This window comes from Podarcis melisellensis (assembly GCF_964234715.1).
Source record: "Podarcis melisellensis genome assembly, chromosome: 15".
Taxonomy (NCBI): domain Eukaryota; kingdom Metazoa; phylum Chordata; class Lepidosauria; order Squamata; family Lacertidae; genus Podarcis; species Podarcis melisellensis.
This window is the reverse complement of record NC_138532.1, coordinates 43827625-43853039: the sequence shown is the minus strand read 5'-3', so window position 1 is coordinate 43853039 and position 25415 is coordinate 43827625. Positions and strand designations below refer to the sequence as shown.

At 48.3% G+C, this 25415-nt stretch overlaps 1 protein-coding gene across 1 annotated transcript; it reads right to left on the bottom strand.

Moving 5' to 3' along the window:
- Positions 1–9738: 9738 nt before the first annotated feature.
- TLCD1 (TLC domain containing 1) lies at positions 9739–18404 on the bottom strand. The gene is made up of 4 exons (XM_081890780.1): positions 18200–18404; positions 15813–15895; positions 12381–12463; positions 9739–10550 (listed from the first exon to the last, which is right to left on the bottom strand). Exons 1-4 carry the CDS (start codon positions 18388–18390, stop codon positions 10170–10172), a joined length of 738 nt encoding a protein of 245 aa, XP_081746906.1. The 5' UTR covers positions 18391–18404; the 3' UTR covers positions 9739–10169.
- Between the last annotated feature and the right edge of the window lie 7011 nt (positions 18405–25415).

The following is a 25415-nucleotide window of genomic DNA, read 5'->3' as shown; positions in this document are numbered from 1 at the left end:
CATGGGTACCTTTCGGGGTGGGAGAACAGCTTTTACCCTTTGGATGCTGCTGGAGTGCAATTCTTGCTCCCCCCCCCCCCAAAAAAATTTACAGGTCAAAAGTCATAAGAACTTAAGAAGGACCCTGCTAGATCAGACCAGAGGCTCACTGGTCCACCAAGCACAATGCCAACAACTGATATTGGGGAGCATTGCTGCATCTGGTTGTGGGGACAGACCATAGCCATCACGGCTACTAGCCATAAATAGCTGCCTTCTCCTTGAATGTGGCCAATAATGATAATGATAATAATAACCCTCTCTTAAAGCCACCCTTGCCTCCTGCGGAAGGGAGTTCCACAGTTAACTGTTCTGAGAAAGAAAGGAGGACTTTCTTTTCTCTATCTTGAATCTTCAACTTCATTGGCTGTTCACGAGTTCCAGTTTTATGAGGAAGAAAAGCGCTTTCTCCATGCTATGCTAAATTCCTTATCCTGTCTCCTTTTCCTCACTGTTTCTCTAAACTAGAGAAAACCCAAACACCGCAGCCTTCCCTCCGTCTGTTTCAGCCACCCTTTTCTGAACCTTTCCCAACTCTCCCGTCGCCAGAGCCTTTTTAACTTGAGATGCTATTGAGGGTTGAACCTGGCACCCTCTGCCTGCTGCAACGTGGGGCTCCGTCTCAAAGCTACGGTTTCTCCCATTGTGCCAAACGCATTGTACCCGTGGGAGAGTTGAGAAAACGCTGCTTTAGTCAACAGCTGCCTTGGGGGCTCTTGGGGCGAAATGCAAGACGCCTTTCCCAGCTGCCTTTGCGCCTGGCCTGATTGGAAACCCAAATCGCTTTGTTAGCAATCCAGCGGCAGGAAATCTGCTCACCTGTACGTGCCCTCAGTTTGCCATTTATTCCGAGGTGCCATTTTACTTGGGGATGCCGGGGTTGAGGCTTGAACCCTCCCTGTGGCCCATTACCCAGTTCCCTCCCGCACTGCCTGGTACCATTCCCCAGAACAAAGATCATAAAAAGAGCTGGGAAAAGCAGCAACGATAAGCAAGAATGCGATGGATTTTATTAAATTTCTGTACGGTGCAAGTGGAGGACAGGAAGGTGTTTCTGAAGCTGAGAGCCTGCTGGAAGGCCAATAGCCCATCTATTCCCACACCCTCACAGGCCAACCAGAGGTTCCCAAAGGAAACCTCCAAAGCCAGGTCTGAGCCTAAGAGCTCTCTTTCCCTCCTGCAGTTGCCAGCCACTGGTATCAAAAAACTTTGATCAAAAAAACCGGTCTTGAAAGACCGACATTGGCTCCCAGTATGGGTGGGGTATAAATTATTTCATGGCATTCTCTATGAATCTGCGTTTTCTTTTAAAGACACTGGGTTGGTCCCCCTCCCTGGGGAAGTGAGTTCCAGAGTTTAACAATGCACTTTGTGAAGGACGCCCTGGAGCGATGGTGCCACGGAGCGCTCTCAGCCTGAAGAGCACTCGGGTGCTCTTAAACTTCCTTTGATTAACTGACGAGAACCTTTGCCTTCCATTTGGCAATGGGGTTGGCTGCCAAGAATTTCCCCATAAGTGGGAGGCATGTTGCAAGTGGGGCTGGGTGCTTTAGCAAGGGCGGGCAGTGCCTGTTTGGATCTGGGACGTGGGGTGGGGGAGAGAGTTTGGAGTGGGGTGAAAGTGGGGCAGTTGGAGTGGGGCCCCTGGATGGGCATGCACCAAATCGCTTAATTTCAAGGAGGTGGATTGGCTATAGATCCTTACAGCAGCTACAGCTTCATGAAAAGCGCCCCAGTATCCTGTTGGGACACCCGGATGCTCCAAAGCGGAACTCGAAAGCAGGGCATGAACACAAGAGCCCTGTGGTTTCCAGCAGCTAGTATTCAGAAGCATTGCTGCCTCCAACCGTGGAGGCTGGGCAGAGAAATCATGGCTAGCAGCCCTCCAGAGCCCTCTCCTCTTCCATAATAATAATAATAATAATAATTTATTATTTGTACCCCGCCCATCTGGCTGGGTTTCCCCAGCCACTCTGGGCGGCTTCCAACAGAAATGAAAAATACACTAAAATGTCACATATTAAAAACTTCCCTGAACAGGGCTGCCTTCAGATGTCTTCTGAATGTCAGGTAGTTGTCCATCGCCTTGACATCCGGTGGGAGGGCATTCCACAGGGCGGGCGCCACCACCGAGAAGGCCCTCTGCCTGGTTCCCTGCAACTTGGCCTCTCGCAGGGAGGGAACTGCCAGAAGGCCCTCGGAGCTGGACCTCAGTGTCCGGGCAGAACGATGGGGGAGGAGACGCTCCTTCAGATATACTGGACCGAGGCCATTTAGGGCTTTAAAGGTCAGCACCAACACTTTGAATTGTGCTCGGAAACGTACTGGGAGCCAATGTAGGTCTTTCAAGACCGGTGTTATATGGTCTCGGCGGCCGCTCCCAGTCACCAGTCTAGCTGCCGCATTCTGGATTAGTTGTAGTTTCCGGGTCACCTTCAAAGGTAGCCCCACGTAGAGCGCATTGCAGTAGTCCAAGCGGGAGATAACCAGAGCATGTACCACTCTGGCAAGACAGTCCGCAGGCAGATAGGGTCTCAGCCTACGTACCAGATGGAGCTGGTAAACAGCTGCCCTGGATACAGATTTGACCTGTGCCTCCATGGACAGCTGTGAGTCCAAAATGACTCCCAGGCTGCGCACCTGGTCCTGCAGGGGCACAGTTACCCCATTCAGGACCAGGGAATCCTCCACACCTGCCCGCCTCCTGTCCCCCAAAAACAGTACTTCTGTCTTGTCAGGATTCAACCTCAATCTGTTAGCCGCCATCCATCCTCCAACCGCTTCCAGACACTCACACAGGACCTTTACCGCCTTCACTGGTTCTGATTTAAAAGAGAGGTAGAGCTGGGTATCATCTGCATACTGATGAACACCCAGCCCAAACCTCCTGATGATCCCTCCCAGCGGCTGCATGTAGATGTTGAAAAGCATGGGGGAGAGGACAGAACCCTGAGGCACCCCACAAGTGAGCGGCCAGGGGTCCGAACACTCATCCCCCACCACCACTTTCTGAACACGGCCCAGGAGGAAGGAGCAGAACCACTGTATGACAGTGCCCCCAGCTCCCAGCCCCTCAAGACGGTCCAGAAGGATGTCATGGTCGATGGTATCAAACGCCGCTGAGAGATCCAGCAGAACTAGGAAACAGCTCTCACCTTTGTCCCTAGCCCGCCGGAGATCATCAACCAGTGCGACCAAGGCAGTTTCAGTCCCATGATGAGGCCTGAATCCCGACTGGAAGGGATCCAAATGGTCCGCTTCTTCCAGGCGTGCCTGGAGTTGTTCAGCAACCACTCGCTCAATCACCTTGCCCAAGAATGGAAGGTTTGAGACTGGGCGATATTCCATGAATTTGTCCAGTCCTCTTTTAAAGCCATCCAAGTTGGCCATCACTGCTTCTAGTGGCAGGGAGTTCCACAGCTAAACTAAGCGTTGGGGAACAGAGCAGCTTAACCGTAGGGGAACCGAGCTGGAAGCTGCCCAGAATGGTTGGGGAAACCCAGGTGGGTGGGGCAGAAATAATAAAAATATTATTATTTATTATTATCAGATGCAGGTTGTGAGCACACTCTTAACGCGCTGCGGAGAGAAGGAAAGCCATCACTCTGGCAAAAGCTTGCAGCTGGAACGCTGCCACCTCCTGGGTTTCTGGGGCCCTCAAGAGTCCCAGGATGGGAACAAGGCGTCACCAAGTCGACTGAGACAAGGACCCTCTCGGCTGAAGAGGTCACATGCCTGATTGGAGATTCAATCTCCACAAAGAACAGTAAATACCTGCTGTTCTGTAGTGTTTGGTATTCAGAGGTAGGTTGCCTCTGATGCTGGAGAGAGAGCATCCAGCAGATTTCTTCTCTGTTAATTTGTCTTAATCTTTCAAAACCATCAAGGCGAGCGAGTTGCAGCGGCGCCTTGTGGCAGCCAGTTCCACAGGTTCACCACGCCCTGCCATTTCATTCTCTCTGGTCTGAATCTTTTGTTTTCGTTAGATGACTCAATCTTCTGGTATTGTGGGAGGAGAGTTTAGGGCAGAAAGAAAAGGAGGGAAAGTCCTTCACGCTGCAGAGAGTTGAACAGTGGAACTCCCTGCCACAGGAGGCAGGGATAATGGCCACCAACCTGGATGGCTTTAATAGAGGATTGGACAAATTCCTGGATGAGACTGCTCTGCCTCCATAGTCGAAGGCAGCAAGGCTTTCGAATACCAGGTGCTGGAGACCTCAGATGGGGGGTCAAATTCTGTTCAAATCCTGTTTGTGGATTTCTCTATTCCATTCTGTTCATTGCACTTACATTCCCCCTTTCATGCAAGGGGCTCTTTACAACACCCTGTGAGGTAGGAGAGACTGAGTGGCCCAAGGTCACTCAAGGGGCTTCCATAGCTGAGCAGCTATTTGAACCCTGGTCACTTTTCACCAGTACACAGCCCTGGCTGGTTGGCCACTGTGAAAACAGGCCGCTTGCCGGACTAGATGAGCCACTGGCTTGATCCAGCAAGCGCTTAGGTTCAGTAAACAAGAAAACCTCTCCCTGCCCTTTGCTTGCACCGTACATGAATGCTATAAAAAGCCATCACAGCCAATTGCTGCTTTTCCTGACGCTCCAATACGGTCAGTTTCCAAATCAACGGTTTTACGATTCCAGCAGGGAATTTGCTTCCTTCCCTCGGACCATTTAAGTCGCCCTTGACAGCAACCAGAAGCAATTCAATGAAGGCTGTGTGCGCTTTCCGTGGTCACATGAGTCCATGAACCCAGAACAAACTCCTGAAGCTGCGTCTGCATGGCAGCCTTTTCCATGGCAAAACCTCCTTGACGTTCAGGAAAGAAAACTCAACATCCCATTTAGCAGTTCAGGCATGCAGAGAGCGCCAGGGCCAGATTTTTTTGGCCAGTCTTGGTGGGAAAAGGACTTGGGTGGGGTGAGACCGCCTGCCAGTGTCCCTTTTGCACACGTTGGGCTTGCAAAGTTCCCTGATTAATCTACGCTTTCTTCCCATAAAGTCCTCCCCATCCTTGGAGCCAGAAATCTGTCCAAATTCAACACAAATATGGGTTGCCTGGGCTGGGCAGAGATCCTTCCAAAACAAGCCATTCCAGAATTGTAGAGTTGGAAGGGTCCTCCAAAGGTCCTCCAGTCCAACCCCCTGCAATACAGGGATCGCGGCTACAGATCCCCAACCGGTGGCCATGCACCCTCTGCTTAAAAACCTCCAAGGAAGAAGAAACCACCACCTTCTGTGAGAGTCCCACCATCAAACAGCTCTTACCGTCAGAAAGTTATTCCTAATGTTCAAGTCAAAATCTCCTTGTAATTTGAATCGGCCAAACTTTTTAACATTTCATTCTCTTCCTGCAAGTTCCTAGTCCTTATGACTATGCTGGGAAACGGGCAATGTATTGGGAGATGGATTCACAGTCCCTTCTCTGCTCCTTGGGTCTCACAACAATCTACCTCGCTTGGTTGTTGTTTCTGAGCTCCTGCTGGGACCGATGGGAATAACTTGCCCTACTTTAGTGCAGACAACCAGTAACTTCTTGTGCTAAGATACAGCTGGTGTGATAGCAGCATTCCACCTCTTTTTATCTGGCCAAAGCTATTAATGCACCCTCTGGCCTTATCCTCCTAGCTTCTATAACTCCTGCTCTCTCTGATCTCATTGCCAGGGCTGGCTGGGGAAGATAAAGTTGCAATCCACAAACATCTGGAAGGTTACATTCTTTCCACGGCGGATGCCGCAAACTTGCTTTGTATTTAACTGGACTCTCTCCCCTTCTCGATTCATTTAATTTAAAAAATACTTGGATGGAAACATAAACCCCTTCTCACTTGTGATCCCCAGAAACTGCTATTCAGAATAGACTGTGCTGGACACTGGAGGCACGACAAGGCCTTCACCAATGTTGTATCGTCTAATCCTCTTTTAAGGCTGCCCGGTTTCATGGCCATTGGCACATCTTGCAGTAGAGAGTTCCAGAAGTTAACTCTTCTTGTTTCAGACAAATGCATAAGAAGCAAAAATAATTATGCAATGCCAGCAATTGTTGTTGTCAGTTACTCAGGGTTGAGAAATGAGGAAGGCGTCTTTAAAAAAAATAAATAAATTCAAAGGCATACTAAGTTGCACCTTGCTCAACGTTGTCTGCACTGACTGGCAGCAGTTTTCCAATGTTTCATATTGGGGGGGGGGTTCTCTCCCAGCCCTACCTGGAGATGCCCCCGGGGTTCGGACCTGGGTTCTTCTGCATGCAAGGCTGATGTTCTGCCACTATGTGGCAGCTCTTCACTTAAAAAATCAATATTCTAGTCCTCATGGTCTGGAATAAGTGACTTAAATGGGAACATAGAAAGTTGCCTTATTCCAAACCAGACCCATTGGTCTATCCAGCTCCGTATTGTCCGATCTGCACTTGTCATCTGAGGTCCCGCTCCTGGAGAAGTTTGGAGAGCGGCAACACAAGAACAGGCCTTTTTGGTGGTGGCTTCCCAAACTGTGGGATGCTCTCCCCAGAGAGGATTGCCTGGCGCCATCATTGCATGCCTTCAGGTGCCAGGCAAAACCATTCATTTTTGGCCATTAAATAATCTAAGGGGGGAGGGGGAGGCTGTTATTCTGATGAATATTTTTCTATTAGGCTGTTAGTATGCTTTTTATTATGGTTCGATCATTGATGTTTTGTAATGTATTTCTAATGTTGTGTACCGCCCCCAAGATCGTTTGATAAAGGGTGGTATAAAATAAATAAATAAATAAATAAATAAATAAATAAATAATAATAATAATAATAATAATAATAATAATAATAATTTAGACCCCTAAACCCCGCCCATCTGGCTGGGATTCCCCAGCCACTCTGGGCGGCTTCCAACAAAATATTAAAATACAGTAATGCATCAAGCATTAAAAGCTTCCCTAACCAGGGCTGCCTTCAGATGTCTTCTAAATGCCAGATAGTTGTTTATTTCCTTGACATCTGACATCGTTCGGGCTGAACGATGGGGGTGGAGACGCTCCTTCAGATATACTGGACCGAGGCCATTTAGGGCTTTAAAGTATATAAATTTAATTAATAATAATCAGTGGGGTTTTTTCCTGGGGGTACGCATACCCCTAAACATTTTGTGAATCTAAGTTTGGCCTCATTGAGGGGCAGTATTTCAATATGAGAAGGAAAGTGAGAGTACCCCTAAACATTTCTGAAAGAAAAAAGCACTGATATTAATAATAATAATAATAATAATAATAATAATAATAATAATAATAATTATAATGCCTACACTGACAGCGGGTTTCTGGCAGCGGGTGTCCCTCCCAGCCCTCCATGGAGATTTCAGGGTGGACTAAACCTGGGCAGCTCCACCACTCAGCTGCTGCCAGGTGTGTTTCTCTCAGCTGTGCCCTTCCTAGCTGGCACCATGCCCAGGGAGAAGAGCAGGCATGGATGCAACAACCCCCTCCTGGAGAAAACAGTTTCCAATTCCCATCACAGCTCATTGTGGCTCAGCAGCCGAGATCTCAGGGATATGCCAGTGGGGGGGCAAGAGAGTCCTTTGTTGTTGCTGCCACACACACCCCAGCCTCAAAACCCACAGTGCCTCTTTCGAGGCAGCCCAGAGGTGCCCTCCCCATGGCAACCGGCTGGTTTTTCCACTCAACCCAGCCTGGATCCCAAGCCGGGGATTGGATGGGCGTCTCAGGTGAGGCGCCGGCCAGCCAAGCAGATCCCGACTCTCGCTGTGGGACCGTTCGCAAGGCAACGGCAGCCAAGAGGCCGGCTGGGAGACGCATTTTCAGGGCACAGAGAGTTTGCTGTTTGACAAGAGGCTCTCGCTCCCTCCTTCGCGCCACCGCTAATGTCCAAAAGGAGCCTAAGAAGAGCTGGCTGGGTCAGGCCAAAGGGGGCCCATCTGACTATATGGACCTTGCCGAACTGACCGGGAGTCTCCGAGACCCAAGGAAGAGGCAGTGGAAGATTAAAGAATATTGGGAAAAATATGTTAATATTTAAATCTCAGAATAGCTTTGGAAGTGGATATAGGCCGTAGGGCAAGGAGGAGGAGATAGTGTATTTTAAAATAGTATTAAATGTAAGTGGTAAAATGTCAAGGTTTTTATGGTAAAAGTAAGTGTGATAAAAAAATATGGTTAAAAACTATGATATATGTAAAGTGCTAAAGGTGAGGTAAAATGAAAATCAGATAGGGGGGACTTGGGGAAGCTCGCCTAACAATGTTTAGAAAAAATAAGGGTAGGGCAAGAATTTGCTTCTACTGCCTGTTTTTCTGTTTGTGTTATAAAATGAATAAAAAAATTGGGGGGGGGGAGGGGGGCCCATCTGGTCCAGCATTCTCTTCACAAAGTGGCCAATGAGATACCCATTAGGGGTAACCCGCAGGCAGGGTTCTCTCCTCCTGGGGTTTTCAGCAACTGGCATTAAGAAACATCCCTGCCTCCAGATAAAAGAGCCATCAGGGCTAGGAGCCATTGATAGAATCCTAGAACTGTAGAGTTGGCAAGGGTCCCCCAAAGATCATCCAGTCCAACCCCTGCAATGCAGGAGTCGGGGCTGAAGAATCCCTACCAGATGACCATCCAAACACTGCTTAAAAACCTCAATCGAAGGAGCACCCACCACTTTCCAAGTCGTCTGTTGCACCGTCAAACAACTCTTCTCAGAAAGTTGAGTTGGAATCTCATTTTAAGTTGAAGCCATGGGTTCGAGTCCTGCCCTCCGGAGCAGGAGAAAACAAGCTTGCTGCCTCTTCCATGTGAGATATTTGAAGAGGGCTCTCCTATCTCCTCTCAGACTCCTATCATCCAGGCTAAACATCCCCAACTCCCTCAACCATTCCTCTTAAGACTTTGTTTCCAGACCCTTGTTTATCTTAGTTGCCCTCCTCTGCCCACCTCCCAGTTTGTCAATATCCTTCTTAAACTGGGGTGCCCAGAACTGGACACAGGACTCCAGGTGTCTTCTCAGGTCCCACTGAGAAAAAATGTGAAAATTCCTAAACTGTTTTTTTTTTTAATGAACATGAAGACCCCATTAGACTTAGCTTGATGAGCATCCTGTTTTCCCCAAATGGCCAACCAGATGGCCCAATGGGAACCCTTCAAGCAGGTCACCTGACTGCGGTAGCACTTTACCGCTTTTGCTTCAGAGCAGCTTGAAATTCAGGGGTACACTGCTCCTGAAGGTGGAGGCTCCACCTAGCCAACCTGACCGGAAGCATTCAAGAGCCTTCTCCTGCTCAGTGGAGTTGTCTAGACCTCCTCTGAAGCAGCTAAACCAACCCCTACCTGGTGACAGCAATTCTGAAAGTTTGTTATGCTTTGGGTGAAGGAAGTTTCTATTTTTTGTCGGGAAGTTTTATAAACCTCCTCTTCTTACTCACTCTTCTACTAAACTGAAAGAATCCCCAAACACTGAAGACTTGAGGTGGGGAACCTCAAGCCTGGGGCTCAATGTGGCCCTCTGCTCCCTTCCATCAGGCCCTTGAGCCTTTCCCCAGGCCACAAACACTCCCCCCAAGGGGAACTGCCAGGCTGGGAAGTGTCCTTGAAGCTGACAAAGCTTGGAAGGGACCCCATGTCTCATCAGGTCGAACCCCTTTTTTGTCTGGACGGAGGATGGCGAGACACGCGTGGGAGCCTGTGTGGAATTGTTGCCCCCTTGAAAAAATACCTCTGGTGGGGGCGGCTTTTATCGAGAACAGCTTTTAATGCATGAAACTACCCTTTCCCCTTCCGTTTTCCAAACCACCAACAGCGAACAAGGCAAAAACTCAACCCCAAGCGCCAAATCTTCCCATCTTCTCTTGCTTCCTGCTGAGCTCAGATTGGCTCGGGCCGCTTGGCGCGGCACTGCCTCCCCTCTGAATTCGGAAGGCGTCACCCTCGTCTAGTAAGGCAAGGCCCGGTGGGGTGGGGTGGGGAGCCCCCTAACCCCACCGGGCCCAGAACAAGGAAAGGAAAAGGCTTGGAAAAGAACATCACAGTGAGAACGGCGCGGTCCTCGGCGGATAAGGCACACGGGCAGCGGAGGAGCGCGACGACAACGGCTCTCCCTCTGGCACTGCCCAAACCGTCCTCTCCACCCGCCGAGGAGTCCGGAGAGACCACAAGAGGCGGCTCAGTCCGTCAGGAACTTCTTCTCGCTGTCGGGGCCCCGGGCGCCCGGGCAGAAGTCGGAGCGCATGAGGCGCGAGAAGTAGATGAGGATCATGCCGTCGAGAAGGACCAGGTTGACCATGAGGAAAGCGCCCTGGCCGCGCATCTCCACGAAGCGGATGAAGTACCAGGTCAGGTAGGCCTGGGGGGCCAGGCGGAAGAGGAAGTAGACCACCACGTTGACGTACTTGTTGACCAGGTAGAGGGTGGGGAAGGGCAGGTGGCCCAGGCGCATCATCATGCGGAGGGTCAGGAAGATGTTGCTCACCTCCACAAAGAGGGTCACTAGGCCGGCAGCCACAAAGCGGTTCAGGAGGATCCCAGAAAACAATCCCATGATGGCCTGAGGAGGAAAGGGAGGAATTGTGTCTTTAAACATAATAATAGGCGAAGATGAAGTTGACGGGCAAAACAAACTACAGTGGTACTTTGGGTTAAGAACTTAATTCGTTCCGGAGGTCCATACTTAACCTGAAACTGTTCTTAACCTGAAGCACCACTTTAGCTAATGGGGCCTACCGCTGCCACCGTGCAATTTCTGTTCTCATCCTGAAGCAAAGTTCTTAACCCGAGGTACTATTTCTAGGTTAGTGGAGTCTAACCTGAAGCATCTGTAACCTGAGGTAAAATAAAATGGTAAATGGGCCCCTGACCATGAGGTCCAGTCGTGGCCGACTCTGGGGTTGGGGCGCTCATCTCGCTTTAGTGGCTGAGGGAGCCAGCGTACAGCTTCTGGGTCATGTGGTCAGCATGACTAAGCCGCTTCTGGCAAACCAGAGCAGCACACGGAAATGCCGTTTACCTTCCCACCGGAGCGGTACCTATTTATCTACTTGCACTTGACGATCTTTTGAACTGCTAGGTGGGCAGGAGCAGGGACCGAGCAACGGGAGCTCATCCCGTCGCGGGGATTCGAACCGCCGACCTCCTGATCGGCAAGTCCTAGGCTCTGTGGTTTAACCTACAGTGTCACCCGCGTCCCTTCGAACCCGAGGTACCACTGTAATGAACTATGCAGGACACACCAGACAATCTGAAACCCTAGAAAGAATAAGGATATTGTTCTTCTTTTATTTCCTTTTTCTCTCTTCTTTTTTTAAAAAAGGGAGAAACGTTCAGGCATAATTAGTAAGCTTTGCGTATTGGCTTCTACATTAGTTGACCTCTTAAAGGTCACTTGTAATAATATGCATAAGGTTTTAAAATTGGATAGTTAAGAGTATAAGACTCAGTGGACGTGTATAAATGATTAGAAAAAATGGAACCAGGAGGGGGAGTCTGCGGGAAGTCAATTAAGACTATCATAAAGTATCAAAACAAAACATAATAATAGGCAGCCCTCCTAGATCAGGCCAAAGCGGGATCATTTGCCCAGCACTCTTGCTGCCCCGGAATCATGAGGACTAGGAACTCGCCACTTAAAAACAAAAGCGAGTTTCTCTGAAAGCTGAATTCTGCAGTGTCAAAGAACATCAGAAGAGCCTGCTGAATCAGACTCAAGGGGCCCCTGGGCCTAGCCCAGCATCCTGTTCTCACAGATGTCTAAGAGTTCCAGTGTTAAGAGAAAAAAGCTTTTCATTATCCACTTTCTTCATGCCAGACATGATTTTATAAATGTCTATTGCGTTGTCTCTTCTTCACCTTTTCTCTAAACTTTCCCTCTGAAGAGAGCAGTTCCACTCCCTTGATCATTTTGGTCTATCAGAGTAGCAGAGATTAGCAAATCAAGGGAACCCAGAGGGCATCCCGCTCACCCCCTTGGTCAAGGGAAGATCTGGAACACAGGATGCAGCCACAGCAGATAAGGCCCCGCAAACTCTGGAGTCTGCCAAAACCTCTTGCCTGCTTTGATAGAGGGCGGTGAGCATGTGCAGAAACCCTGTCCTTGCGTGACCTCATTCTACCTTTTTAAAAGTTATTTTTCTCATATTTAGTAAAGCAAGCTTAAAAACACTGACAATACCAAGCTCGTTTATATCACAATTTGCAAACGGCACACATTCGTGTTTACTAACGAACTCGTGAAACGGGACTTTTTTTCCAGCAGGGGAAAAGAAAAAAAGGAGAAAAACCAGGGAAGTTTCCTGCTTCCCATCTCTGTGACTCAGAGCCAGCCAAGGGCGGCCACCGGCCTCTGAGTTGCCTCTCCTGGCCCACGAGGGCCGGTACTTGCCATGGCATGGTGGACCAGGTACTCCCACGAGGCCCGAGACTGGCGGCAGACGATGATGTCCAGAGAGTCATGGATGAAATAACCTGGGGAGGAATAAGAAGAGTTACAGAGTTGGAAGGGACCTCGTGGGTCATCCAGCCCCACCCTCAGCAGGAAGAGGTTCGCTCTCGCCACCCTCTGAACCCCCAAGGATGGGGGAACTTGCGGTGTGGCCTTCCGGGATGCATAGGAACAGACTTGGTCATTTTTGATAATATGGCGCCCTGAGCGAGGCCAAAATTTGGTGCCCCAAAACGAATCTTCTCCATTTTGGCCCCTCGGCCTGGCGCCCTGTGTGGAGGAACTGCTCTAAATCTGGTGCCAGGACTCCAGTTCCCATCTTACCATTAACTATTAAAAGGCCCAAAACTTTTATCCTTTTACCCTGAAAGGTTAGCACCCCAACCCCCTTGAATTTCAGCTCTTTTAAAACTCCTGCACCAAAAATGATCTAACCCGCTTTGAGATTATTGTTTTGTGAAAACGTTGTGAATAAAAGGACGAAAATGACAACACTGTGACCTTGGGGTATTAAACTGAGGAACACGGGGAGGTACCACTGGCCCATCTAGCTCAGTACTGCCTGCACTGACTGGCAGCAGCTCTCTAGGGTCTCTCCCAGCCCAACGTGGGGGTGCTACTGAACCTTCTGCATGCCAAGCAGAGCATCTGCCTTTGAGCCTTAAAATACATCAAGACTCCAGTCCTCAGAGTTGGTTTTAAATCAGAACAAAAGAAGTCGCTTTTTTCTAACTCAAGACCATTCATCATCCACCTAGCTCAGTACTGTCCACACTGACCGGCAGCAGCACTCCAAGGTTTCAGACAGGAGTCTTTTGCCTACTTGGAGACACCAGGGATTGAACCTGGGATCGCCTGCACACAAGGCAGAGGCTCTGCCACTGAGCTATCCTGTATTCAAGAAAGTCACATGAGGGAGCGGCCCGGCCTGCTCACAATCCCCTCTTTCTGGGCCCAGGAAAACCTCGCGTTTACGCAGAAGGCTCCAAATATTGATGGGCACCCAGCAGAATCAGGGCAGCCTCAAACTCCACAATACAGAGCGCAGCTCCCAACTCTCAGCTAGGGAAAAATTAGCAACACCAGCCGTGTTTCCGTTACGCTGTTGAGCAAAAAAGGAAGTTGGCAGCAGCGCTGATTGTCTGGTGGATTTTATTTCCATACAGCTGACCTGCAGAACTACCTTGCTGCAGCACGCGATATCGGGAGGGTTTGCACACCAAGGGACAGCAGAAAAATATCTGCACAGAGAAATCACGGGGGCACGTGAGGTCGACCCAAAGCAGCATCAGAAACTCTGCCTGGTTCCCTGTAACTTCCCTTTTCGCGGTGAGGGAACCGCCGGAAGGCCTTCAGAGCTGGACCTCAGTTTCTGGGGTGGAGACGCTCCTTCAGCTAAGTGGGGCTGAGGCCATTTAGGGCTTCAAAGGTCAGCACCAACACTTTGAACGGTGCTCGCAAACGTCCTGGGAGCCTTCTCCTCCGTGACCTAACAAGAGCCTGCTAGATCAGGCCTAAGGGGGCCCATCTAGTCCATCAGGCTGTTCCCACCGTAGCCAAATGCCCCAAAGACCAGATAGACTGCCTTGGGACCTGGAGGTTCCATAAGACCATAGGAAGACCCTGGTTGCTGGATCAGGCCAGAGGTCCATCTAGACCAGCCTCGTATTCTCACAGTGACCAACCAAGTGCCCCAGTGGGAAACCCACAATCTTGATCGCAACAGCAGCTCTGCCCTCCTGACATTTCCAGCAATTAGTATTCAGAAGCATCCCTTCCTCTGACCGCCGTGGCAGAGCAGAGCCATGGCGGCTAGTAGCCCAGTCCATGGGACTCTCAAGAGTCTCCTCCAGCACCATAATTCAAAAGCGCCAAAGAATTGATGCTTTTGAATTCTGGTGCTGGAGGAGACTCTTGAGAGTCCCATGGACTGCAAGAAGATCAAACCTATCCATTCTGAAGGAAATCAGCCCTGAATGCTCACTGGAAGGACAGATGGTGAAGCTGAGGCTCCAAGACTTTGGCCACCTCATGAGAAGAGAAGACTCCCTGGAGAAGACCCTGATGTTGGGAAAGATGGAGGGCACAAGGAGAAGGGGACGACAGAGGACGAGATGGTGGGACTGTGTTCTTGAAGCTACCAGCATGAGTTTGACTAAACTGCGGGAGGCAGTGGAAGACAGGAGGGCCTGGTCCAGGGGGTCACGAAGAGTCGGACACGACTAAATGACTCAACAACAACAGCCCTCGATAGCCCTCTCCTCTACAGACTCCCATCATCCCTGACCGCTAGCTGGGAGCCGTATCAGAAACATCTGGAGGTCAGGCAAAAGCCATCCCCGATTCTTGCCCCCCCCCAGCAATCAATCCGACTAATGTTTTAACATTGCAGTTTAAAAGCTTCTGAAAGCCCTGCTCATTATTTCAGCTTACAACTGCTCTTAACTTAGGAACAAAAGCATTAAGTGTAGATGCATCAAAATACGGGAAATGTGAGCCATTATCCTATCTACCCGATCCAAAAACCACACATACAGCAGTTGCTCATCTTCTGTGGGAAAAGGCTGCTACACCTTCCATCTCTCTGAGCTGCATCTTGGAGAATCAGAGAGTTGAAAAGGGCCTTCAAGGGTTATCTAGTCCATCTCCTTGCAATGCAGGAATAACATCTATATTATTATTATTATTATTACTACTACTACTACTACTATTATTATTATTACCCCTAAGTCCTTTTCACACGGACTGCTGTCAAGCCAGGTGTCCTCCATCCTATATCTGTGAATGTGATTATTCCCAATTATTACATTTGTCCCCACTGAAATCCAGTATGTTTCCAAGCACATTTCAAAGCATTGTTGCTGACCTTTAAAGCCCTAAATGGCCTCGGCCCAGAAGACCTGAAGGAGCGTCTCCACCCCCATCGTTCTGCCCGGACACTGAGGTCCAGCTCCGAGGGCCTTCTGGCAGTTCCCTCCCTGGGAGAAGTGAGGTTACAGGGAACCAGGCAGAGGGTCTTCTCGGTCGTAGCACCCGCCCTGTGAAACGCCCTCCCAGCAGATGTCAAAGAGAAAAACAACTACCTAACATTTAGAAGATATCTGAAGGCAGCTCTATTTAGGGAAGTTTTTAATATTTAATGCTGTATTGTTTTTAACACTTGATTGGGAGCTGCCCAGAGTGGCTGGGGAAACTCAGCCAGATGGGCGGGGTATAAATAATAATAATAATTAATAATAATAATTACTTCCTTTTTTGGCAAAACTACTCTGCGTCGCCTTTTGCCCATTAGGCTGCCTTACTCCATCAAAGACAAGGCACTGGGTTGCTGCCCGCCTGAGCCCAGCACCGCTAGCATCACCTGCTTCTCACCTGCGGAAACACACAGCAGCAGATGCCCAGATCGAGAGGTTGAGTTGATGAGGTCGGCAAAAGCCCCAGGCATTTTCCACACCCTGGTTCACGGGATAGAAAACAAGAGATTCACAAGTTGGGACAGGCCATCTACAATGAGGACTTTTAAAAAGGGTAAATTCAGGAGAAACAAGTTCCTCCTGGCCCAAGCCTTACCAGGGTCACACGCTCTTTAAGGGCCAGTCCTGTTCCTTGATCAACCCACAAAATCCATGTCATACTACAAGGAAGAGATCCCTGAGCAAAACTGGTGGATCATGGAACTAAGCCAAACTAAGGGGAGGGGAGTATATGACAGGCACAGACCACCAGAATTACTGGCCAGGGAAAGCTAGGCTGCTTCCCAGACCCAAAACGGGATCTCTTGCACACAGACACAAATGCAAACTAAAATAATCAAGATTCACATTAGATGTCTCAAATCCAGCACAGATACCATTTAGAATTTCCCTAAATTCAAAATGGGGGCGTTCTTTCCTTCTCCAAAATCCCAAGTGTTTAAAAAGAGAGACAGACAGAAACAGAGAAAACTCCAAAAAATAAATAAATTGGTTTGTTGTTGTTATTAGCTGCTACTAACTAAAGCAAGTCTGCTTTTAGCACAATGTCTGCCACTCTTTAAAGTCAGTTTAAAATGTTTTGTCCCGTTTTATGCAAAATCCTTAAGATTATTTTTTAGCAGTATATAAATATTGCTAAAAAAAACAACACAGCATTACGAAGAATAACCATTTATTGCAACATGCGGTGGTGTGGGGAACATCATGGCCTCTCTCTTGAAGACAACCATTAGGGATTTCCTAATGCACGAAGATCCGAAACCAGGTTCTTGGCGTTCAAACACACAAGCGCACAGATGTCCTTTTTCGCAACCAAGAGATTCTGGCTGGCATCTTGCCAGCACCTGCTGGAATGAGGAGGGGCTGGAAACCCACAACAGGTGCATAGTGGCAGGGGGCGACCACCTGCGCCAGCCCCCTTGGGCAACCCCAGCCTGCTAAGACAGGCTGTGCCAAGGCAGGGACTGACACATCCAGGGTCCCCCCTGCGGCCTCCTCTTGGGGAGACGGACCGGTTTTCTCCTTCGGAGAAGGTGAGTTAAGAAACATGGGAAAGAACAGGTGAAGGATGCCCCACCTTGGCAGTGTGGGAGAGCAGGGCATCAGGCAACTGCTTGGCTAGCCGCAGGCTTCCTTGGACGTTGCAAAACCCCGCTGAGGTTCACCAGGTTCCCTCCCCAAATCTGTGTGGGCTTCCTTGTGAGTAGGTTGGCCCACACTCTGTGTACACTCAGGGGCACCCTCTCCTTCCATTGACTTATTAGAGGTATTTCTGGTCTCTCCAGTTTTCCTGGAACAGGGCTGACCTCGAGGAAATTTGCCAGGAAGCACCTTCTAGGGAACAGGTAGAACCAGGAAAGGGAAGATCCATCATCTCCAAGGACAAAAGCAGCCTTGTTTCAAGGCCCCGGCAGGCAGCCCTTGGCAAGAGCCTGAGAACAGAAGCCGGGTCTTAACCTGAGCGGCGCTGGCGCCAGGCTGCTGCCCTGGGAGAGAGGAGGGCAGGGAACAGAAGCCGCATCTGGTAGCCCCACCCTGGGGAGCAACTTCTTCTTTCCAAAAGAGACAAGGGGGGAAAAGTGTCCTCTGTTTTGCAACGCGCTGTCTAGGCTGCAGGAGGGAGGGCACTCTGTACATGCCCAGAAACGACCACCACCATCCGCACTCCCAACCACGACAACGTCAGCCTTGCAAAATACATCCTCCCTGAGAGATGATGTTTATGTAAGGTGCATTCTCTGTGTATGTGCAAAGGCAACCAGGCTCCGGGAAGTGCAAAGGCAGTGGCGGGGGAGGCACTTTGTGCATGCTCAGAGACCACCCCACCCCCACCTAGAAACCCACCCCGGCTTTCCAAGACGCCTTTTCCCCGGCAGTGGACTGGCGGGGGGAGGGATGGGAAGGGGAGGTCTCTCTGTGCATGCTCAGAGGCAGCCTCGCCCCGGGTGCCGATCCAAGAGGGGAGGGCACTCTGTACATACCCAACAACCACCACCCTCACTCCCAGCCACCACAACGCCAGCCTTGCAAAATACATCATTCCTGAGAGATGATGTTTATGTAAGGAGCATTCTCTGGGCATGTCCACTGGCAAGCAGGCTCCGGGAAGTGCAAAGGCAGCAGCGGCGGCGGGGAAGGCACTTTGTGCATTCTCAGAGACCACCCCCACCCCGGCTTTCCATGACGCCTTTTCCCCGGCAGTGGACTGGCGGGGAGGTGTCTCTCTGTGCATGCTCAGAGGCAGCCTGGCCCCAGGAGGAGAGGGCGGCCCTGCTCCGCACTCACCCGACCACGGCCCAGATCCCGGCCACGACGGAGTGGACGAAGGAGACGAGCAGGTTCCTCCAGCGCCAGGTGCGCGTGGCGTCGAGGCGGACGTGCGCCGGCAGCGGGCTGAGCCGGAGCCCCTGGCGGAGGGCGGCGAAGGCCAGCGTGGAGCCCGCCACCAGCCCCGCCGAGCGCAGCCACGGGCCCATCGCCCGCCCGCCCGCCTGCCTCCTCGCTCCCGGCGCGCCGCCCCGGCCCACGTGCGCGCCCGCCCGCCGGGAGGAGCCCCGCCCAGGGGAGGAGCCCGCCCTGGCCACGCCCCGGGGAGGGGCCGGTAGGGGGTCCGTCCGCTGCCGCCGCCGCCGCCAGGCCACGCCCCCCGCCCGCTGTGCGATTGTCACCGTCGCCCCATTGTTGTTGGGCGGCGCTGCAGCGCTATCGCGACGGAGGCACTATTATTATTATTATTATTATTATTATTATTATTATTATCAATCACCCAGTAATATTAGTAGCTTCGTCCTCAAGCTGCCAAGGGGTAATAATATCATTATTATTATTATTATTAATAATAATAATAATCACCCAGTGATATTAGCAGCTTCGTCTTCAAGCTGCCAAGGAGTAATAACATCATTATTATCATCATCATTATTATATCTTGTCTATTTTTTAAAAAATTCATCATAACCAGGGCGGGATTTAGGTTTGATGAGGCCCTAAGCTACTGAAGGGTATGGGGTCCTTGGATATGTCCAGCTGTCAACAACAAATTGTTGCTGTTTTTTGTGTTGAATATGTGCTATATAGTAATTTATGGATCTAATAGGCATCTAAAGCCATTTGCCACTGTTGCTGTATGTAGGTTTATTTTATTTGTTTTTGTCTTATATTTTGGAAATGTACATCCAGAATTTTTTCCTTTAAGTCTTTTGGGGGCCTCCAAAGCTATAGCTTGTTTAGCTTATACATAAATCTGGCACTGATCATCACCCCAGTGATAAGGAGAGTATCATCTTCGTTCTCAAGGTGCCGCATAATAAGGACTTTATTGTCATTTTATGGCTTTATTTCTAGTGGCCTCGCCATATGGAATTGCCACTGATTTTTTGCGTGAGCCTGCAATAACACCTCTTTTTTAAAAATAGAAACCAGCCTTGTGTGAATGCTAACAGTATTATGGTGACTATTAATTAAATTGTATACTGCGTACAGGCCCTTGTTCTCCCTCCAGCTGAAGACTTTCTTGTTCCAACAGGCTGTTGGCAACTGACTGCTTTTAAGTAAAGGGCTGGTACTGTGCTGTTTTATTGTAATGATCTGTATGTTGTAAACATATTATAATGCATACACATTCTGTTACTATTTACATTTTTTTAAAGGATTGCTTCACCATCCCATTTGTTTGGCTGTCTCTTTTTTAGCTGCAAGCCTCCTTGAGTCCCTTGCCAGGGAGGAAAGCAAGATATAAATATATATTATAGGTCGAAAATGGCTTCTTTTATTACGGCCAGAGCGACAGTCCACGTCACCAGATGCGCAGAGCATTAGCCTGAGTTGTCACTGAGCCACTGATGTGAAGAGTGGGCCCTTTGACACTGGGTGGCAGCAACACACCACAATATTTAATGGGCCGTTTTTGTTTATCCAGAGACTTTCCTTGCTGGGGAAGAAGCATAAGGCTTCTGACAGGCACCTGGAATAGTTATTTCACTCGATTTTCCCCGGCTGAATGCCCCTCACTCTCTTCATACGGTGCAGCCTTAAACTCGTGAATCTGCTGCAAAGAGATATTGGCAGTGAACACCAGCCTGAGCAGTTTAAAAGAGGGTTAGATTAAATTCATGGGGGATAAGGCTACATAAGAACATAAGGAGAGCATCAGGCCAAGGGCCCCTCTGGTCCAGCATCTTCTGGTCCGCAAACAGGATCTGAGCACACAGGATGGAGGTTTTTCATTCCTGTTCTAACGTATTGTCCTTCGCCAGATTTGGTGGCAGAGACCAGTTCCGATCTGTGCTCCCTCTGGTTTACTTTGGGCCTCTTTGCCTACCTTGCAGGTTTGTTGTGAGAATCAAAGAAGGGGAAGACATTGTGTCTGCTGCTTTGGGTTCCTTGGAGCAATGGTGTGTGTGCATGTTTATTTATTTATTTATTTTAAATACTTTTTATTGGCTTTTTCAGTTAAACAAAAAACAAACAAAACAAAGCAAAAACAAACAAATTATAATAAAATCATCTTGACATTCATTCTTTGGTATCATCATCTTATTATATCACGCCTCGACTTCCTACCCTCACAGTTGCAGGTTTCTTGGTATACCTCTTCTCTTACAGTTTCTTTCCCAATTATGTACGCATCACAAGGTTTATGTTAATCCTACTGTAGTTCTTAAACTTCTACAATTATATTCAACATATTTTACAAATTTACTCCATTCTTCAATAAACTTTGTACCTTTTTGGTGTCTAATTTTATGTGTCATTTTCGCTAATTCTGCATATTCGAAAAATTTTACTTGCCAATCCATAACAGTAGGGATCTCTGATGATTTCCATTTTTGTGCTATCAAAACCCTAGCAGTGCATGTTTAAATGTGAAACCTGAAGGAGCATCTCCACCCCCGTCATTCAGCCCACTGAGGTCCAGCTCTGAGGGCCTTCTCGGTAGTGGCGCCCACCCTGTGGAACGCCCTCCCATCAGATGTCAAGGAAATAAACAACTATCCGATGTTTAGAAGACATCTGAAGGCAGCCCGGTTTAGGGAAGTTTTTAATGACTGATTTTTAATGTATTTTTAATCTTCTGTTGGAAGCCACCCAGAGTGGCTGGGGAGGCCCGGCTATATGGGCAGGGTATAAGTAATAAATTATTATTATTATTAGCTAATGCCCCTTGGTTTCCTTTTCTGACAAATTCTGATATTTTGTGTATATATGCAGAATCTTCCCCAGCTTTCCTTTGAAAACATGCACTACTCAGTGTGCTTTCCTCTCTCCTATGTTTTGCTTTTAAAAAACCCACCCCTTTATCAAGGTGAGGGGAGGGGAAGCCAAGCTCTTTCTCAGAGACAGCACCGGCCTTGCAGGACACCTGGCTGGCTGGCTGGGAATGACCTTGCAGGGAGAATCAGCCACCACATCCACCTTATCTCAGAGGATCTATCTCAAGACCTTGAAAGCCTCTGTGGGCTTTGCTGGAAAAGGAAATCCACGCACCTCCTTTCCAGAGGTGTGCCTGGAAACAAAACATTTGCCTCTGCAAACAGGGCAGATGGCAGCTTGAATCAAGGCCAAAGATTAGTGAGTTGCATTCAGAGTTTTGTTTTGCCCCTTCTTGCAAACGTTGACTGCTTTGTAGGAAATGCCCCTTGTAAGCACTTCCAGTGTTCTTTACAAATCTGCTGTTTGCCCTGACTTGGTAAATAGGTCTAGACTTGATAGGCTTTCCAACTCCTTATATATAAGCTGTGGGTTGCTTGCAGGGAGATCAATTAAGCTATGAATAAAAAATTGTCCAATAGCACCTTAAAAAAGGCAAAGGACCCCTGACAGTTAAGTCCAGTCGCAAACGACTCTGGGGTTGCGGTGCTCATCTCGCTTTACTGGCTGAGGGAGCTGATGTTTGTCCGCAGACAGTTTTTCCAGGCATGACTAGGCCGCTTCTGGCAAAACCAGAGCAGCGCATGGAAACGCCGTTTACCTTCCCGCCGAAGCGGTACCTATTTATCTACTTGCACTTTGACGTGCTTTCGAACTGCTAGGTTGGCAGGAGCAGGGACCGAACAACGGGAGCTCACCCCATGAGGTTTAGACCACAGCGCCACCCGCGTCCCTTAGCACCTTAGAGACCAACTAAGTTTGTTCTGGGTATAAGCTTTCGTGTGCATGCGTCAGACCAACATGGCTACCTACCTGAATCTGCTATCAATTGCTGTTAGCCACTAGAGCAAAACCTTGTGGACCATCTTCAAGGGTTGACACAAAGGGCATAAATATCTATGGCCATACTGTACTGGCCCAGGAATGACTGTATCTGGGAAGAGAGGTGTTTCTGCCCCCCCCCCCGACATTGAGTGATTATGCTCGTAATCCAGGTGCTTTGAAACAATTAGAAAACTCTTGCCTGCTGTCCTTCAATTGGAGAACAGCCTTTACCAAAAGTGTCATGGGCTTTGAAGACGCTTGAACTCAGGACGCAAGGAAGAAATGTGCTAAGAGGAAGGCACACTTGGCAAATCCACACTGTGATCAACTTCCGTGGGAAACCAATGTCCCCACTGTGGAAGGACATGTGGATCCAGAATTGGCCTCCACAGCCACTTAAAGACTCATTGTTAAAACCGTGTTTATGGAAGACAATCTTACTCGGCTACGAGTGATCGCCAAAGAGAAAAGAGAGAGCTTTGAAACATATGCTTGATTAAATTGTTCTGTTGTTTTAGTGCCTGATGAAAAGGCCCGAAGCTTGCACACTACTAGCGTGCACAAGTGAAGATCACATCCACACTGTACACTTAAAGCATTTTAGCAGTCACAGAGAAAACTGGGAACTCTAGCTGATTAAGGGCATTGAGCGCATGCACGTACAATTCCCGGCACCATGATGGCTCTGTTCTGCTGGGGAGAAAACATTGTGCTTGAATTCCGCTTGCAGGTTTCTCATGTGGGCATTTGGTTGGCCACTGTGAGAACAAGATGCTGGACTAGGTGGCCCCCCCCTTCGGCCTGGTCCAGCAATCTCTTCTTAGGTTCTTAGCACCCTTAACAAACTACAGTTCCCAGGCTTCTCCATGACTGTTAAAGTGGTATAAGAGGGGTTTAGATGGGTGGTGTGGATGGTTCATTCTGTCCCCAATATTGGAACCTGGTCCCTGCAGAGACCCACTTTACAAAGGCCACTATTTCTTTGCATCCTTCCCACCAGGAGTCCAACAGCAGGCTTGACTGGCTCCCTTTGTCTAGAGAGGAACCGCCTCGCCAGCTGTTTATGCCTCAACAACTGCTCATCCTTGCCCCAAAGGGATGGGGCATTTAATTTGCCTGAAAAGGACCTCAGCTGTGTTGTGTTTGGGGGAGGGAGTCCTGTCTCCTGGGGGGGCCCTATCCATTAGGTGCCAGAGGTGGGAAAATAGGCAAATAATTAGCAATGAACCTCCTGGATCGCAGAGGGCCTGAGTGGTGCCTTTAAAATGCTTTATATACCATACTAATTGTCATATTTAAACCGGTTTGCAACAGAAATAGCCATAGTTAATCCCCTAGTCCAGATGTGGGGAACCTTTGGCCCTTCAGATGTTGCTGAACTTTAACTCCCAGTATCCCTGGCTATTGGCTATGCTTGCTCTGGGGCTCATGAGAGTTGTGCTTTAGGACCATATTGGGGTGGGCAAAGGTTCCCCACACTTGCCTTAGTCCTAAAACTGCAAAGTACATGTAACTACAGTAAACAGCATATTCTAGCCTGGCTCTCTCTCCTGCATACTGTTGACTCCCTGGGGTCAGTCTGTAGATTGGAAGGCCCTTGGGGCAGAGACCTGTCCTCTCATTTTTTGTTTCTTTTTCGTAAAGTGCTTTGCTCCAGGAGGGCGCTATCGAAATGATAATTATAATGGTGTCAGAGCCACAAAAAGAAAAAAATAGTCAGAAGAACCATTTATTTATTTGTTTATTGAACTTGCCCAGGGAGTATATGGTCAGCCAATGCAGCCTTTTTTTTAAGTAAAGATATTTCATTTCATAATGTATATAAAACAGAGAGAACAGCTATAATAACAGATGAGAATTAAAAGATGGCAAACAGAAGTATAAAATGGGCACGTAGAATGAGTCCACCTGGACGTGGGTTGAAATAAAAAAGTCCAAGTAAAGAATGTTAGTGTCATCTGATTAACAACTCTGGTTCCAGACTTTCATGGCTTGAAAATGATGTTTCTGTTGTACATGTAATAAAGGAATGCCAAATCATATTTTAATAGGGTTGCCAAAGTGAACATCTTGTTGCTTTTTTGGGCAAAGTTTCTGAGCTGCCATACATCTGAATTTTCCCTTGTCAAAATTCCAAATTCTGTGAGATTTGAGCATTCTGTGCTGGCGATGGTCTGCCTCCCTCAATAGTCTAGCTGTGGCATTTTGCCACAGCTGGGTCTCCGGACCAAGCCCCACAGAAAGCAATTTTATCTATCAGTCTGTGGGGAAACTGACAGAATCTCCTGTTGCGACTAGATTCCCGTTACCACAAGCCTCTGGCCAGCAGGAACAGTGGTCAGGGACTGTGGAAGTTGGAGTCCAGCTGCATCTGGAGCGCCCCACCCTTGCCCATGCACCCTAGAGAAAAATCCGAATGCAGCCTTTGCTGGCCTGCTATTTCTTTTTTTTTTTAGAATATTTATTAAGATTTTACAAAAACATAAATACAAAAATCCATAAAAAGAGGAAAGAAAAATAAAAAGACAAAAGACAAAAAATAAGAAAAAATTAAAAACAAATCCATTTTTTATAACTTTAAACTCATTAGCTTGTTTCCTTGACCTCCTCACACCTCCCCTTTTTTTGTTCCCATTTACATAATCAAGTCAGCAAATCCTTACCCTCTTTCATTTATCTTAACTCTTTATCTTAACATATTATAACTCTATATTTTCATCCATTATCAATTCCTTTTTGCATATTCTTATTAACTTTGTTGCTAATGCCACTTATTTTCAATCCAACATCATTTTAACATTCATTAATTTTACAGTGTTTCTGCAGATAGTCTTTAAATTTCTTCCAGTCTTCTTCCACCAACTCTTCTCCCAGGTCTCGGATTCTGCCAGTCATTTCCGCCAATTCCATATAGTCCATCACCTTCATCTGCCACTCTTCCAGGGTGGGTAGATCTTGTGTCTTCCAATACTTTGCAATAAGTATTCTTGCTGCTGTTTTTGCATACATGAAGAAAGCTCTATCCCTCTTTGGCACCAATTGGCCGACTATGCCCAGGAGAAAGGCCTCTGGTTTCTTCAGAAAGGTATATTTAAATACCTTTTTCATTTCATTATAGATCATCTCCCAGAAAGCCTTAATCTTTGGGCACGTCCACCAAAGGTGAAAGAATGTACCTTCATTTTCTTACATTTCCAACTTTATTATCGGGCAAATGATATATTTTTGCAAGCTTGACTGGTGTCATGTACCACCTGTATATCATTTTCATAATATTCTCTCTTAAGGCATTACATGCCGTAAATTT